The sequence below is a fragment of the Primulina tabacum genome, chromosome 5, assembly GCF_025594145.1.
Source record: "Primulina tabacum isolate GXHZ01 chromosome 5, ASM2559414v2, whole genome shotgun sequence".
Taxonomy (NCBI): domain Eukaryota; kingdom Viridiplantae; phylum Streptophyta; class Magnoliopsida; order Lamiales; family Gesneriaceae; genus Primulina; species Primulina tabacum.
In genome coordinates, this window is record NC_134554.1 from 6,212,142 (window position 1) to 6,223,943 (window position 11,802).

At 36.5% G+C, this 11,802-nt stretch overlaps 1 protein-coding gene and 2 long non-coding RNA genes across 3 annotated transcripts; 1 reads left to right on the top strand and 2 right to left on the bottom strand.

The window, feature by feature from the left end:
- The first annotated feature begins 830 nt into the window (after nt 1–830).
- LOC142545942 (auxin response factor 5-like) lies at nt 831–6,576 on the top strand. Its single transcript, XM_075653388.1, has 14 exons — nt 831–1,798; nt 1,939–2,051; nt 2,540–2,638; nt 2,761–2,817; nt 2,894–3,046; nt 3,133–3,217; nt 3,382–3,472; nt 3,598–3,762; nt 3,914–4,036; nt 4,115–4,190; nt 4,290–4,425; nt 4,505–5,676; nt 5,832–6,019; nt 6,178–6,576. The coding sequence occupies exons 1-14, from the start codon at nt 1,696–1,698 to the stop codon at nt 6,302–6,304; spliced, it is 2,688 nt and encodes an 895-aa protein (XP_075509503.1). The 5' UTR covers nt 831–1,695; the 3' UTR covers nt 6,305–6,576.
- Nucleotides 6,577–6,618: 42 nt separating this feature from the next.
- Nucleotides 6,619–8,083, bottom strand: LOC142545943 (uncharacterized). The gene is made up of 2 exons (XR_012820394.1): nt 7,810–8,083; nt 6,619–7,512 (listed from the first exon to the last, which is right to left on the bottom strand). It is a non-coding gene; the product is annotated as an uncharacterized LOC142545943 (long non-coding RNA).
- A 2,017-nt stretch (nt 8,084–10,100) lies between these two features.
- Nucleotides 10,101–11,565, bottom strand: LOC142545946 (uncharacterized). Its single transcript, XR_012820395.1, has 2 exons — nt 11,292–11,565; nt 10,101–10,994 (listed from the first exon to the last, which is right to left on the bottom strand). It is a non-coding gene; the product is annotated as an uncharacterized LOC142545946 (long non-coding RNA).
- Between the last annotated feature and the right edge of the window lie 237 nt (nt 11,566–11,802).

The following is an 11,802-nucleotide window of genomic DNA, read 5'->3' on the forward strand; positions in this document are numbered from 1 at the left end:
CTAATAATTGATTTCCCTACTTTGACCTCGCCGATCATCCCTAAGTTTTATTTTAATTCAAATCAAGAGTGCAAACTAATTAATCACATATTTTGACAATCATCCATACAATCAAAATAACATTTTACTATTATTCGAAAGTTTATCTAGTGTAGATCCGAACTATAGCGTCTGCATGTTCTCTTAAAAAAAAACGAAACATTTTACCGCTGGATGATCAAACATGAACTACAACTTGATTTACTTGAAAACTACTTGAGACTAGTTCGAGCATCGAAGTTTTCATTGAGGCAAAGCTCAAGAAAGGTACTATTCGAATTCCACTGGATTTCTGTTGACTTAAAACAATATGAAATATCTTTAATTTAAAGATAGGTGGAAAAGGGAAATCATAGCCAGTTTCATAACTACAAAAAAAAATTTCATGCATGGAGACATATCAACAATAATATTCGCATCTGATTCAAAACACATGAGACAAATGTTTTCTGGCCTACTGACATCACGCTCCCCTAATTTGTGGAATGATCTCTATTCCAGATTAGAAAACTGAGAAACAACCAACTTATGTCATCTAAAGTTCTAAATTTTTCTACGACTGTACCCAGCATGAGTTGAAAGTTGGCATTTAAATTTATCAAGTGATCTCCATGATGACCAAGAAAAAATAAAATGCAGTACTGAACATATAGAACTATAATTATTTCACCAGAAAGACATGGTAATACATCCTTTAAATATATATATATCCAACGAGTGTAATAGTATATAAGTAATGTACATTCTCATTGTTCTTTATCGATAGGGCTTAGTCTATGGATGCAAGCAACTGTCCCTTGTACTTTATTTGATTTCATTACTTCATCTGACTGGTTCTCCGCCGCGTATGCTAATGATTTCGTGTGGGAATGGCTTTGTTCTGTTAATTCCCACTTGTTATTTATTTCAATAGCTCACCAATTTCTCGGCCTAAAGCTGCTGCAACAGAATCTACTATTTTCAGAAAGAGTGTGGGCGCAAGATAAGAGCATGCACTACCCTCCTCACCATTAAAAAAATCAGCATACCAACTACAGTGAAGGTGTGAACAAAGAGTGAAAAAAAGCGAGAGAGAGGAAACGTGTACTAAAGATCGGAATTACTTTTGGTGTTATTTTGATTGAGAAAGGTCGAGTTCTTTTGAGAAAAAATCTAAAGAGAAAAGACGGGGAAAAAGGGAGAAACACTTGATAATCCGACCACTCCTGGCACGTTCCGCGTGCTTTTATGCAAGAAAACGGACCCCTCTATTTTATTTTTAGTTTTTGCTTTTTTCTTGCTTTTGCTGCTGATGGGTTGTTTTTCGTAGAGTGGAAGGGGAAGAGGAAGACCAAGTAGATTTTTCAGCGACTTTTGCAGTGTTTTGGTTTTTAGGCCAGGCTTCTTGGATTGGTTCCTCTCATGGTACTAGATTCTTGTTGAATATTTGTATTGGCCTTAGTCTTCATCACCTCCAATAAAAACGGTGATGGGAAGGTGATGTTTATTGAAATGGGTCGTCTCCCTTTTCATCTTGGTCTTCAAGAGCATGTGAGTGGATGTTTTTGGATGGAAAGCTTGTATCTTTCTGAGGACTGAGAGTGTGATGATTTCTTGAAAATGGGATGTTTTTGCGATTAAGGTAACTTAAAAATAGAGCATAAATACATATACAATATGTCTTCTGTCGAAGAAAAGTTCAAACCCGAAGGTTTGGTCAATGGTGGACATAAAATACTAGAAGGGATGAAATTGTTGAAAGAAATGCAGGATCATACAGGTCTGTTATAATTCCTCTGTTTTATGATGCTGTATAAATTTGTTTTACTGTATTTCCAGAAAATCTAGATTATTTCTAAGATCTCTTCAAATTTGTAGTACTGGGTAGAATTTTAATTACTTGATCATGGTTCTTGATAGGGGCAAAGAAGCCCATGAACTCTGAGTTGTGGCATGCTTGTGCTGGTCCGCTGGTTACCTTGCCTCAGGTTGGAAGCCTAGTGTACTATTTTCCACAAGGGCACAGTGAACAGGTGAGTTTCTTTCCTCATCTTAGCAAATTGCAAACTGGAGTCGTTGAGCACCGTATTTTTGTTTTTGTTCTGGACTAAGGAGCTTGATAAGATCGAAATCGCAGGTAAAGTGAAACTCAGAGGAGGATTTAGAATTGGGATCACATAATCTTTGCTAGATTCATTAATGTCGAGAATAAAGTTGAACTAGGATCATTATGGCAATTCGTTTCAGTATAAACAATTGTGTAGATTACACGTACTTGATGCATATTCTGTTAAAAAATTGCCAATTTAACCATTTTGCCGATCAATTATAGAATTATTTCAGCCATCAAGAAAGCTAGGTTGTTTGAATGCGTTCAAATTAACCTCGATATTACTTTTTAAAGTGATAGTTGCTGCGTGTAATGTTAACGTTTTTGGTGTATATGGTGATTTTTCGAAAAATTCGTCTGGTCATTTTACATGATAGGATTTTGAATCTGTGTGTTTATTCTTTTGTTCAGATTGCTGCGTCCACAAATAGATCAGCAACAACACAGATACCAAGCTACCCAAATCTCCCGTCTCATTTGTTGTGTCAAGTTCACAATGTTACACTCCATGTATGTCCTTGCAGTATTTTTGTGTGCTTAATTTTACACGGAAAAATGGGCTGTTCTGAAATAAACAGATCATTTTCTATACTGGAAGAGAAATATTTATCTAACCTCCTTTTGATCAATAGGCAGACAAAGACACAGATGAAATTTATGCGCAAATGAGCCTTCAGCCGGTGAATTCTGTATGATATACACCATTGCAAGCTAGTTTTAATTGCCTTATGTTTTGTGGTTTCATATTTTGCTTTTTTTTTTTAGGACAAAGATGTGTTTCCTATACCTGACTTTCGAGTAAGACCCAGTAAACATCCAGCTGAATTTTTCTGCAAAACACTGACGGCCAGTGATACTAGCATACATGGCGGCTTCTCGGTTCCTCGAAGAGCTGCAGAAAAGCTCTTTCCACAGCTGGTTCGGTTTTGGTTTATTTGGTTATTTATTACATTTTATTCATAAATATAAGATTTAACTGATATACTTTTTGTGCTACTTTTCAGGATTACTCGGTGCAACCACCAACTCAAGAACTTGTTGTTCGAGATTTGCATGAAAACACCTGGACTTTTCGACATGTATACAGGGGTAGATAAATTGTTTCCTTTTTCATTGTTTCAGTTATTTAGGTAGAAATTTCCTGTTTGAGTTTTAATTTCTTTTTTGAGACATGATAAATTTACGCCAAACGAACCAGAGACTGAACACCAGTTTTCAAATCTTACCTTTCTGCTTATTTCATTATTATTTAGGACAGCCAAAGCGGCACCTTCTAACAACTGGTTGGAGCATGTTTATTGGTGCAAAGCGGCTTAGAGCAGGCGATGCAGTTCTATTTATCAGGTAGTTTTCGTTACTGCAGTTTGTTTAAAAAAGTCAAGTAATGGTCAAGAATGCATATTTGGAATTATTTCCTAAAATAAAGCATTTTTCTAAATTTGCTGTGATTTTATGGATGTTATACACAGAGATGAGAAGTCCCAGCTATTACTGGGAGTGAGGCGTGTTAATCGTCAGCAAGCAGCTCTGCCATCTTCGGTTCTGTCTGCTGATAGCATGCACATCGGAATCCTGGCTGCTGCTGCTCATGCTGCGGCTAACAGAACCCCATTCACAATCTTCTACAATCCAAGGTTTTATGAGATACATTTTCACTTTATTCCATTTATTTTCAGATACACACATCCTTTTGATTGACTGAGCAGTTATGTCGTATTCTTGCAACAACAAAAAAAAAAAACAAGTCTAAATGTTGGTTGTTCTGCAATATTATTCATTTTCTAGAGCATGCCCCTCAGAATTTGTCATTGCACTGGCTAAATATCGAAAAGCATTGTACGGTACACAACTCTCCATAGGTATGAGGTTTGGTATGATGTTTGAAACAGAAGATTCCAATAAACGGAGGTGAACTTTCAAATTTTACCTGGTTGAGTTTGCTGTCTCATATTCTGTTATCTGACTTCTCTTTCACTATTTACACAGGTATATGGGAACCATTACTGGTATGAGCGTTTTGGATCCTCTAAGATGGCCAAATTCCAAATGGCGCAGTCTTCAGGTATTTGTTACTTGTATTAAGTGTAAGAACCTAGGATACCTCTAATTTTGGAAAAATGTGATCTTGTTGGACTAACGTTATACTTATTTTCGGTGACAGGTAGAGTGGGATGAGCCTGGGTGCTGTGAAAAGGAAAGTAGAGTTAGCCCCTGGGAAATTGAGACTCCAGAAAGCCTCTTTATATTTCCATCTATATCGGGCAATCTGAAGCGTCCTTACCACTCCGCTTTATTAGGTATTTTTCTCTCATTTGAAATGGCTTCTGTTTCATGTCTTTTCCGTGTATTGAGCAGTAGGGCTTTTTCTTATATCAGGGGCAAAGCCAGAATGGGAAGCTTTAATAAATCGTTCTCTTTTCCACGGTCCACTTGGGGATCTTCAATGTTCCTCGGTATCAAGACTATGGTCGGATCAGTTAACAAAGATGCTAGTAAAGGACTCAGCACTCCAAGAATCCAAATTTTTGGCGCAATCTGCAAATAAACCGACTCCTCCACAGATTGTTCCTCCTGGAGTGGAAAGTTATCCCGGACTATTAGTTGGCAGCCAAACAAATGTCATGAGCTCAAATGTTTTACTGCCGGCAATCCCAGAGGCACCAGAAAAAGTTGTGCACCAAACTTCTATGGATACAGTAGGATCTGCACTGATTATATATCAGCTTAGCCAGGTTCAGTCACAAGAGCAGTGCTATGATAACAAACATGTTGTTCCAGTCATGAATCAGAATAATGGGATGCAAATGAGTCCAGTGATCACACGCTCTAGGTTGGACTCACAAATCTTTCAAACTCCGCAAAGTGATCTATCCCATGTACAGTCCGATTGTCTTAATGCCCTGTTCCAGTACCCTAGTCAGGTTGAATTTAATACATATCCTTCAATATGTTCCTCCCCATCTGGCATGTTTAGAAATCCGGGATCTTCATTTGTGTTCAAGCAATCCAGTCAGCTTTTTCCATTACCAGAAACTGTGAGCAAAGTGCCGCCTTCAGTAGATCAAGAATCGTGGGATTTTCATTTTAACAATGCGAAGTGCATGTCCCAAACCAATCTCCCGACCCTGTTGTGTCATCAAGAAATGTCGACTCTTCAGTATAATTCATGTGGTTTGAAAGACTTGTCATCAGATGAGAGCCAGAATCAGAGTGACATATATAGCTGCCTCAATCTTGGTGAGAATAACAATGGAAGTACAGTAATTGATCCTTCTGTTTCTAGCACGATCTTGGATGATTTTTGCGCATTAAAGAACACCGATTTACAAAATCAGTCCGATTACCTTGTGGGAAACTTCTGCCCAAACCAAGATGTCCAATCCCAGATTACATCAGCTAGCCTAGCAGATTCTCAGACATTCTCTCTCCAAGAATATGCAGATAACTCGGGAGGAGCATCTTCAAGCAATGTGGATTTTGATGACAAAAAAATTTTGCAGCATGGCTCGTGGCAGCAAGTTACTCCAAGATTCCGGACTTATACTAAGGTAACTGTTCTTGTTTCTCGTACAAAAAAATATTGTTAACAGAGCATTCGATTGCACACACAAGAATTTGACACCATAAGTAAGTTGATGGCATTGAAATGTTAATATATATTTTCAAGTATATGATTTTATGCTGATGAGATGAGTTGTGACAGATACAAAAGGTCGGATCTGTGGGAAGATCGATCGATGTCTCTAGTTTCAAAACTTACGACGAGCTACGTGCGGAAATAGAACACATGTTTGGTCTCAAGGGATTGCTCAATGACATGGGTTCTGGATGGAAACTGGTCTATGTGGATTTCGAAAACGATGTTCTTCTTGTCGGAGATGATCCTTGGGAGTAAGTCCCATTACCCTATTCTCCTCAGTACCTCCTGTGTGTAATTGATCAATTAATCCCATCAAACAAACTGCTCATACAAAACATTTCCTCATAAATCTGTTCTATCAGAACAGACAAAAATTCTTGGAGACTAAATTCTATGTTGACTCGTGTAGGGAATTCGTGGGCTGTGTTAAATGCATCAGAATTCTATCACCGTCGGAAGTTCAGCAGATGGGAGAAGAGGGAATGCAGCTTTTAAACTCTGCTGGGGTGCAGGCTGTTAATGGCTCCAGTATCTGAAGATGGATGCGGTAAAAATGGCTCTAACTGATTTCCAGATAACCTTTTTTCCCTATGGATCATAGGGTCAAAAGGCCTGCGTTCAATATAAATTTGCCCGAGTCTTAACTTGCACCTTCACATCCAGTTCCACAAAAGCATTGGCAAATTACAGTCGAAAGAACCTAAGCCGACTGTAATAAATATTTAGTTTAGCATGTTTGTGAAAATTTGATTGTTGTAATGTATGAGTAGAACTCTTCAGATAAAAATCACATTTTTAGCGTATGATCGATCCAGATCTAGAACGATCTGTTAAAATTAGCACAAAAAGATCAGAAAAGAAAATTCTGATGTCGTTCATTTATTTGACATTACAAAGAGAACTCTATCATGTTAAGCAATTCACTTAGATGAGTCATATTGTGTACGACAAGAATCTATGGAAAACATATATTATATCATACTCTTACTGGTTTCTGTAGAACAGCGGACAAGTAAAGTTCTGGTTTTCTCGATCCATCAAATTTCTCTCCAACAACCCACTTCAACTTCTTATGTCCAAACCGTTCAACCAATCTGCTTACAATCTAATCTGAGCTTAGGAACTGTTTTCGTGAAGCATCTTCTCGGAATAGGCTCACATCCCTGGAGAATCGGTTTCTGACCAAGGCTCCAATCATCAGGGCACACGCCATTAACTTTATAGCTCATGAATTGAGACAATAAATCCACCGATTTGCCACAAGAATGCTCAACAGATGCCACCATTTCAGTAATCTCAGTTCTTGAATCTTTACCCAAGGCAGCTGGTGGTGGTTCAATACCCTAAAAGCTTCTTCTTGAAAGATCGATGCTTTCATACCCTAAAAGCTTCTTCTCTATCTGGGCTAGCTTCCGCTGCGAAGATCCAATCTCTTTAAGGGTTGCACTAATTTTTTCCGAGATCAGAGAGAGATTCGTAAGTGAATTCAAACAGGGGTATACATATAAAATTCCTTCGAATAAGGGTAACTCCCGGGATTGTGGTACTTGATTAATTGTGTTTTAGGACAGTGGGGTGGTAACTGAAAGAACAAAAAGCAAAAAGATTTGTGGTGATTACTGAAAAAGAGCGTCAACACATTTACTGCCGAGGAACAAACTGAACCTCTTGCTGAATCTTGCTGTTCCATCCCCGATAGCCAAAGAAACAGAACCCATACGTTTTCTCTTGCAGCTGTTTCGACCTTCGAATCCAAAAATAAAACTTGTAATACAGTGTGGGTGTGGGTGTGGTGTGGGGTAGAGCAAAAAACATCATTGGGTTATCACATGACAATAAATCTGATGCTTTGTTGGCGTCCAATTTTGATATATCATATTATTATCATGATAATGTTCCCCGAAACAATATATATTGAGAATCATCATTGTATAAATATGCAATTCTCTTCGATAAACGAAAGAAAACGAAGCAAACATGTAGGAATAATGAGAAGTTCAAGAAATGAATGCAAGAACAGCAAATATGGCACAAACTATACCAGGACGAATAGGGTTACTACGGCTTCTCGTCCGCTTTAATTTCTTGGCTGCAAAATGAAATCATATCCAACCAAGAAAATAGGCATGCATCACCCATGCACTTGGTGTATTGTATACGACAATAAGACTATCGAGCGGGCCAGCAACCCTTTTCCGATCACGCTGTAGCAGTGTAGCACAAAGGAAACTCATCCAAAAATCAAAATTCACACGACAAATTCGATCAGTCCCAACAAACGGTTGATGCAATCTCTTTTTCTGGGATAACAGCAAGCCATTATATTTCTCACCGGCCTCGCAAACATCTGCTCCTTCTTGATGGAAAATCAAGTTGTGGATATCCAAAGCTGGAGACGACTTGGCCTTTGTTCTAGATGTTCATTCCTGAACGGGTGTGTTAGTCATCTCACATTAATTGGATTGGATATAATCTTTGTGATTTTCATATATGAACTTGGACAATACTCTCATCTTGAGTTAGTTTTTGAGGTTGACTTAGGACCAAATTTCGATCTAACAGCCTTCAATGCCATTGACCACTCTCTTTTTGTCGTTTAAGCGATTGTGAATTCGATTTTTTGACTTTGTTCACGCTACGCTGGGACAACTCCTCCATGCACGAGGCTATGAGTGGGATGTTTCTCTTTCTGTTTTAACTTCTGATTTTTAAAATAAGAATAAGAGTCTAAAATATATTTTCTAATTTTCAACTTTCTGAATTTCCTGGTTGTGGAATTCATGAAAAATGTCCGTTCCTTTGTTTCAGAAAAAAAGGGTATTTTTCCTGCTAAAACTTTTTTACTCAAACGCACTCAACGTATTATTTTTCTTCCTTAGTTGCATCCAAGAAGGTATTTTTCCTGCTAAAACTTTTACACTCAAACGCACTCTACATATTATTTTTCTTCCTTAATTGCATTCCTTGGATGTCACTGAAAGGAAGAATAAAGCTCCTACAAAAATATGGTCCAAGGTCTGACCGCGAAGAAACTTTTTATTAGAAAAATTAACATACAGTTTGAATATAAATTTTGGAAATTGAAATAATATATGATTAAATAATGTCCAATATTACTTTTAAAAAAATAATGGTCCAATATTAATCATATCATAAAGGGTAAATTAATATAATGATCTATTACTCCATAGACTGCCAAAATATCGGACACGGATCATCTGCAGTGCAGAGGAGAACAGCACTTTGTGCTGTTTTATTTTATTTGGTTTCAATTAAGTTTGGTTTCAATTGGGCTTTCAAAACATAAACTAAATTATTTTACTATTAAAATTAAAAAATCAAAAAATAATTCAATGATAAAAATTGAGTAACTTTACTTTAAAAATTAAACTAGAAAAATTTAATTATAGGCAATAATGTATATAATTTATTTCTATTAAGTTAAATTAATTATTTTAAAATTAGATATTATTATATTAGTAATAATATTTTCACTTGTTAACAAATTTTTCATATCACGAAAAAAAATTCTATTCCAACTTTAAAAAATGTTTACTTGTTAAAAAAAATTTCATACTTGTTAACTTAAAATTTTTACACACAAAATAAATTCTAAATAATTTTAAAATAATTAATTTAACTAAAGGCCATCCACATTAGTAGATGTATTTTCTCCAAATATTTGTGGGTCCCATAATCCACATCATCAATCAAATATTACACTACTCAAATATCTCACATTTCACAATCAAATATCTCACCGATCAAATATTTATGAGTCTCACTGTCACTTTAATTAATAGTTTATTTTCATTTAAATAAAATAACTTACAATTTTATAAAAAATATTAAAAATATTTCTGAATATTTTTTAATATTAAAAAAATGTTAAAAATATTTTTGAATATTAAAAAAATATTTAAATGATTATTAAAATTAAAAAGTTTAATTAAAAATATTAAAAAAGTGAAAAAAAAATATGAATAGCCGGTTACAAATTTGTAACCAGTTATTCACTTTGCACACAATCAAGAGGCCACAATTGTGAATATTTGGTGTTGTCAAATATTTGGATGACATGACACCCACAGTACCCACTATTGTGGGTGTCCTAATAGAAATAGAATTTGTACCTTCACATCCAGTTCCACAAAAGCATTGGCAAATTACAGTCGAAAGAACCTAAGCCGACTGTAATAAATATTTAGTTTAGCATGTTTGTGAAAATTTGATTGTTGTAATGTATGAGTAGAACTCTTCAGATAAAAATCACATTTTTAGCGTATGATCGATCCAGATCTAGAACGATCTGTTAAAATTAGCACAAAAAGATCAGAAAAGAAAATTCTGATGTCGTTCATTTATTTGACATTACAAAGAGAACTCTATCATGTTAAGCAATTCACTTAGATGAGTCATATTGTGTACGACAAGAATCTATGGAAAACATATATTATATCATACTCTTACTGGTTTCTGTAGAACAGCGGACAAGTAAAGTTCTGGTTTTCTCGATCCATCAAATTTCTCTCCAACAACCCACTTCAACTTCTTATGTCCAAACCGTTCAACCAATCTGCTTACAATCTAATCTGAGCTTAGGAACTGTTTTCGTGAAGCATCTTCTCGGAATAGGCTCACATCCCTGGAGAATCGGTTTCTGACCAAGGCTCCAATCATCAGGGCACACGCCATTAACTTTATAGCTCATGAATTGAGACAATAAATCCACCGATTTGCCACAAGAATGCTCAACAGATGCCACCATTTCAGTAATCTCAGTTCTTGAATCTTTACCCAAGGCAGCTGGTGGTGGTTCAATACCCTAAAAGCTTCTTCTTGAAAGATCGATGCTTTCATACCCTAAAAGCTTCTTCTCTATCTGGGCTAGCTTCCGCTGCGAAGATCCAATCTCTTTAAGGGTTGCACTAATTTTTTCCGAGATCAGAGAGAGATTCGTAAGTGAATTCAAACAGGGGTATACATATAAAATTCCTTCGAATAAGGGTAACTCCCGGGATTGTGGTACTTGATTAATTGTGTTTTAGGACAGTGGGGTGGTAACTGAAAGAACAAAAAGCAAAAAGATTTGTGGTGATTACTGAAAAAGAGCGTCAACACATTTACTGCCGAGGAACAAACTGAACCTCTTGCTGAATCTTGCTGTTCCATCCCCGATAGCCAAAGAAACAGAACCCATACGTTTTCTCTTGCAGCTGTTTCGACCTTCGAATCCAAAAATAAAACTTGTAATACAGTGTGGGTGTGGGTGTGGTGTGGGGTAGAGCAAAAAACATCATTGGGTTATCACATGACAATAAATCTGATGCTTTGTTGGCGTCCAATTTTGATATATCATATTATTATCATGATAATGTTCCCCGAAACAATATATATTGAGAATCATCATTGTATAAATATGCAATTCTCTTCGATAAACGAAAGAAAACGAAGCAAACATGTAGGAATAATGAGAAGTTCAAGAAATGAATGCAAGAACAGCAAATATGGCACAAACTATACCAGGACGAATAGGGTTACTACGGCTTCTCGTCCGCTTTAATTTCTTGGCTGCAAAATGAAATCATATCCAACCAAGAAAATAGGCATGCATCACCCATGCACTTGGTGTATTGTATACGACAATAAGACTATCGAGCGGGCCAGCAACCCTTTTCCGATCACGCTGTAGCAGTGTAGCACAAAGGAAACTCATCCAAAAATCAAAATTCACACGACAAATTCGATCAGTCCCAACAAACGGTTGATGCAATCTCTTTTTCTGGGATAACAGCAAGCCATTATATTTCTCACCGGCCTCGCAAACATCTGCTCCTTCTTGATGGAAAATCAAGTTGTGGATATCCAAAGCTGGAGACGACTTGGCCTTTGTTCTAGATGTTCATTCCTGAACGGGTGTGTTAGTCATCTCACATTAATTGGATTGGATATAATCTTTGTGATTTTCATATATGAACTTGGACAATACTCTCATCTTGAGTTAGTTTTTGAGGTTGACTTAGGACCAAATTTC

Bases quoted from the DNA above. Each gene is read 5' to 3' on its own strand.
- LOC142545942 (XM_075653388.1), top strand. From the start codon at position 1,696: ATGTCTTCTGTCGAAGAAAAGTTCAAACCCGAAGGTTTGGTCAATGGT. The intron at 2,639-2,760 runs GTATGTCCTTGC...TTTGATCAATAG, and splicing joins TTCACAATGTTACACTCCAT to GCAGACAAAGACACAGATGA. The intron at 5,677-5,831 runs GTAACTGTTCTT...GAGTTGTGACAG, and splicing joins GATTCCGGACTTATACTAAG to ATACAAAAGGTCGGATCTGT.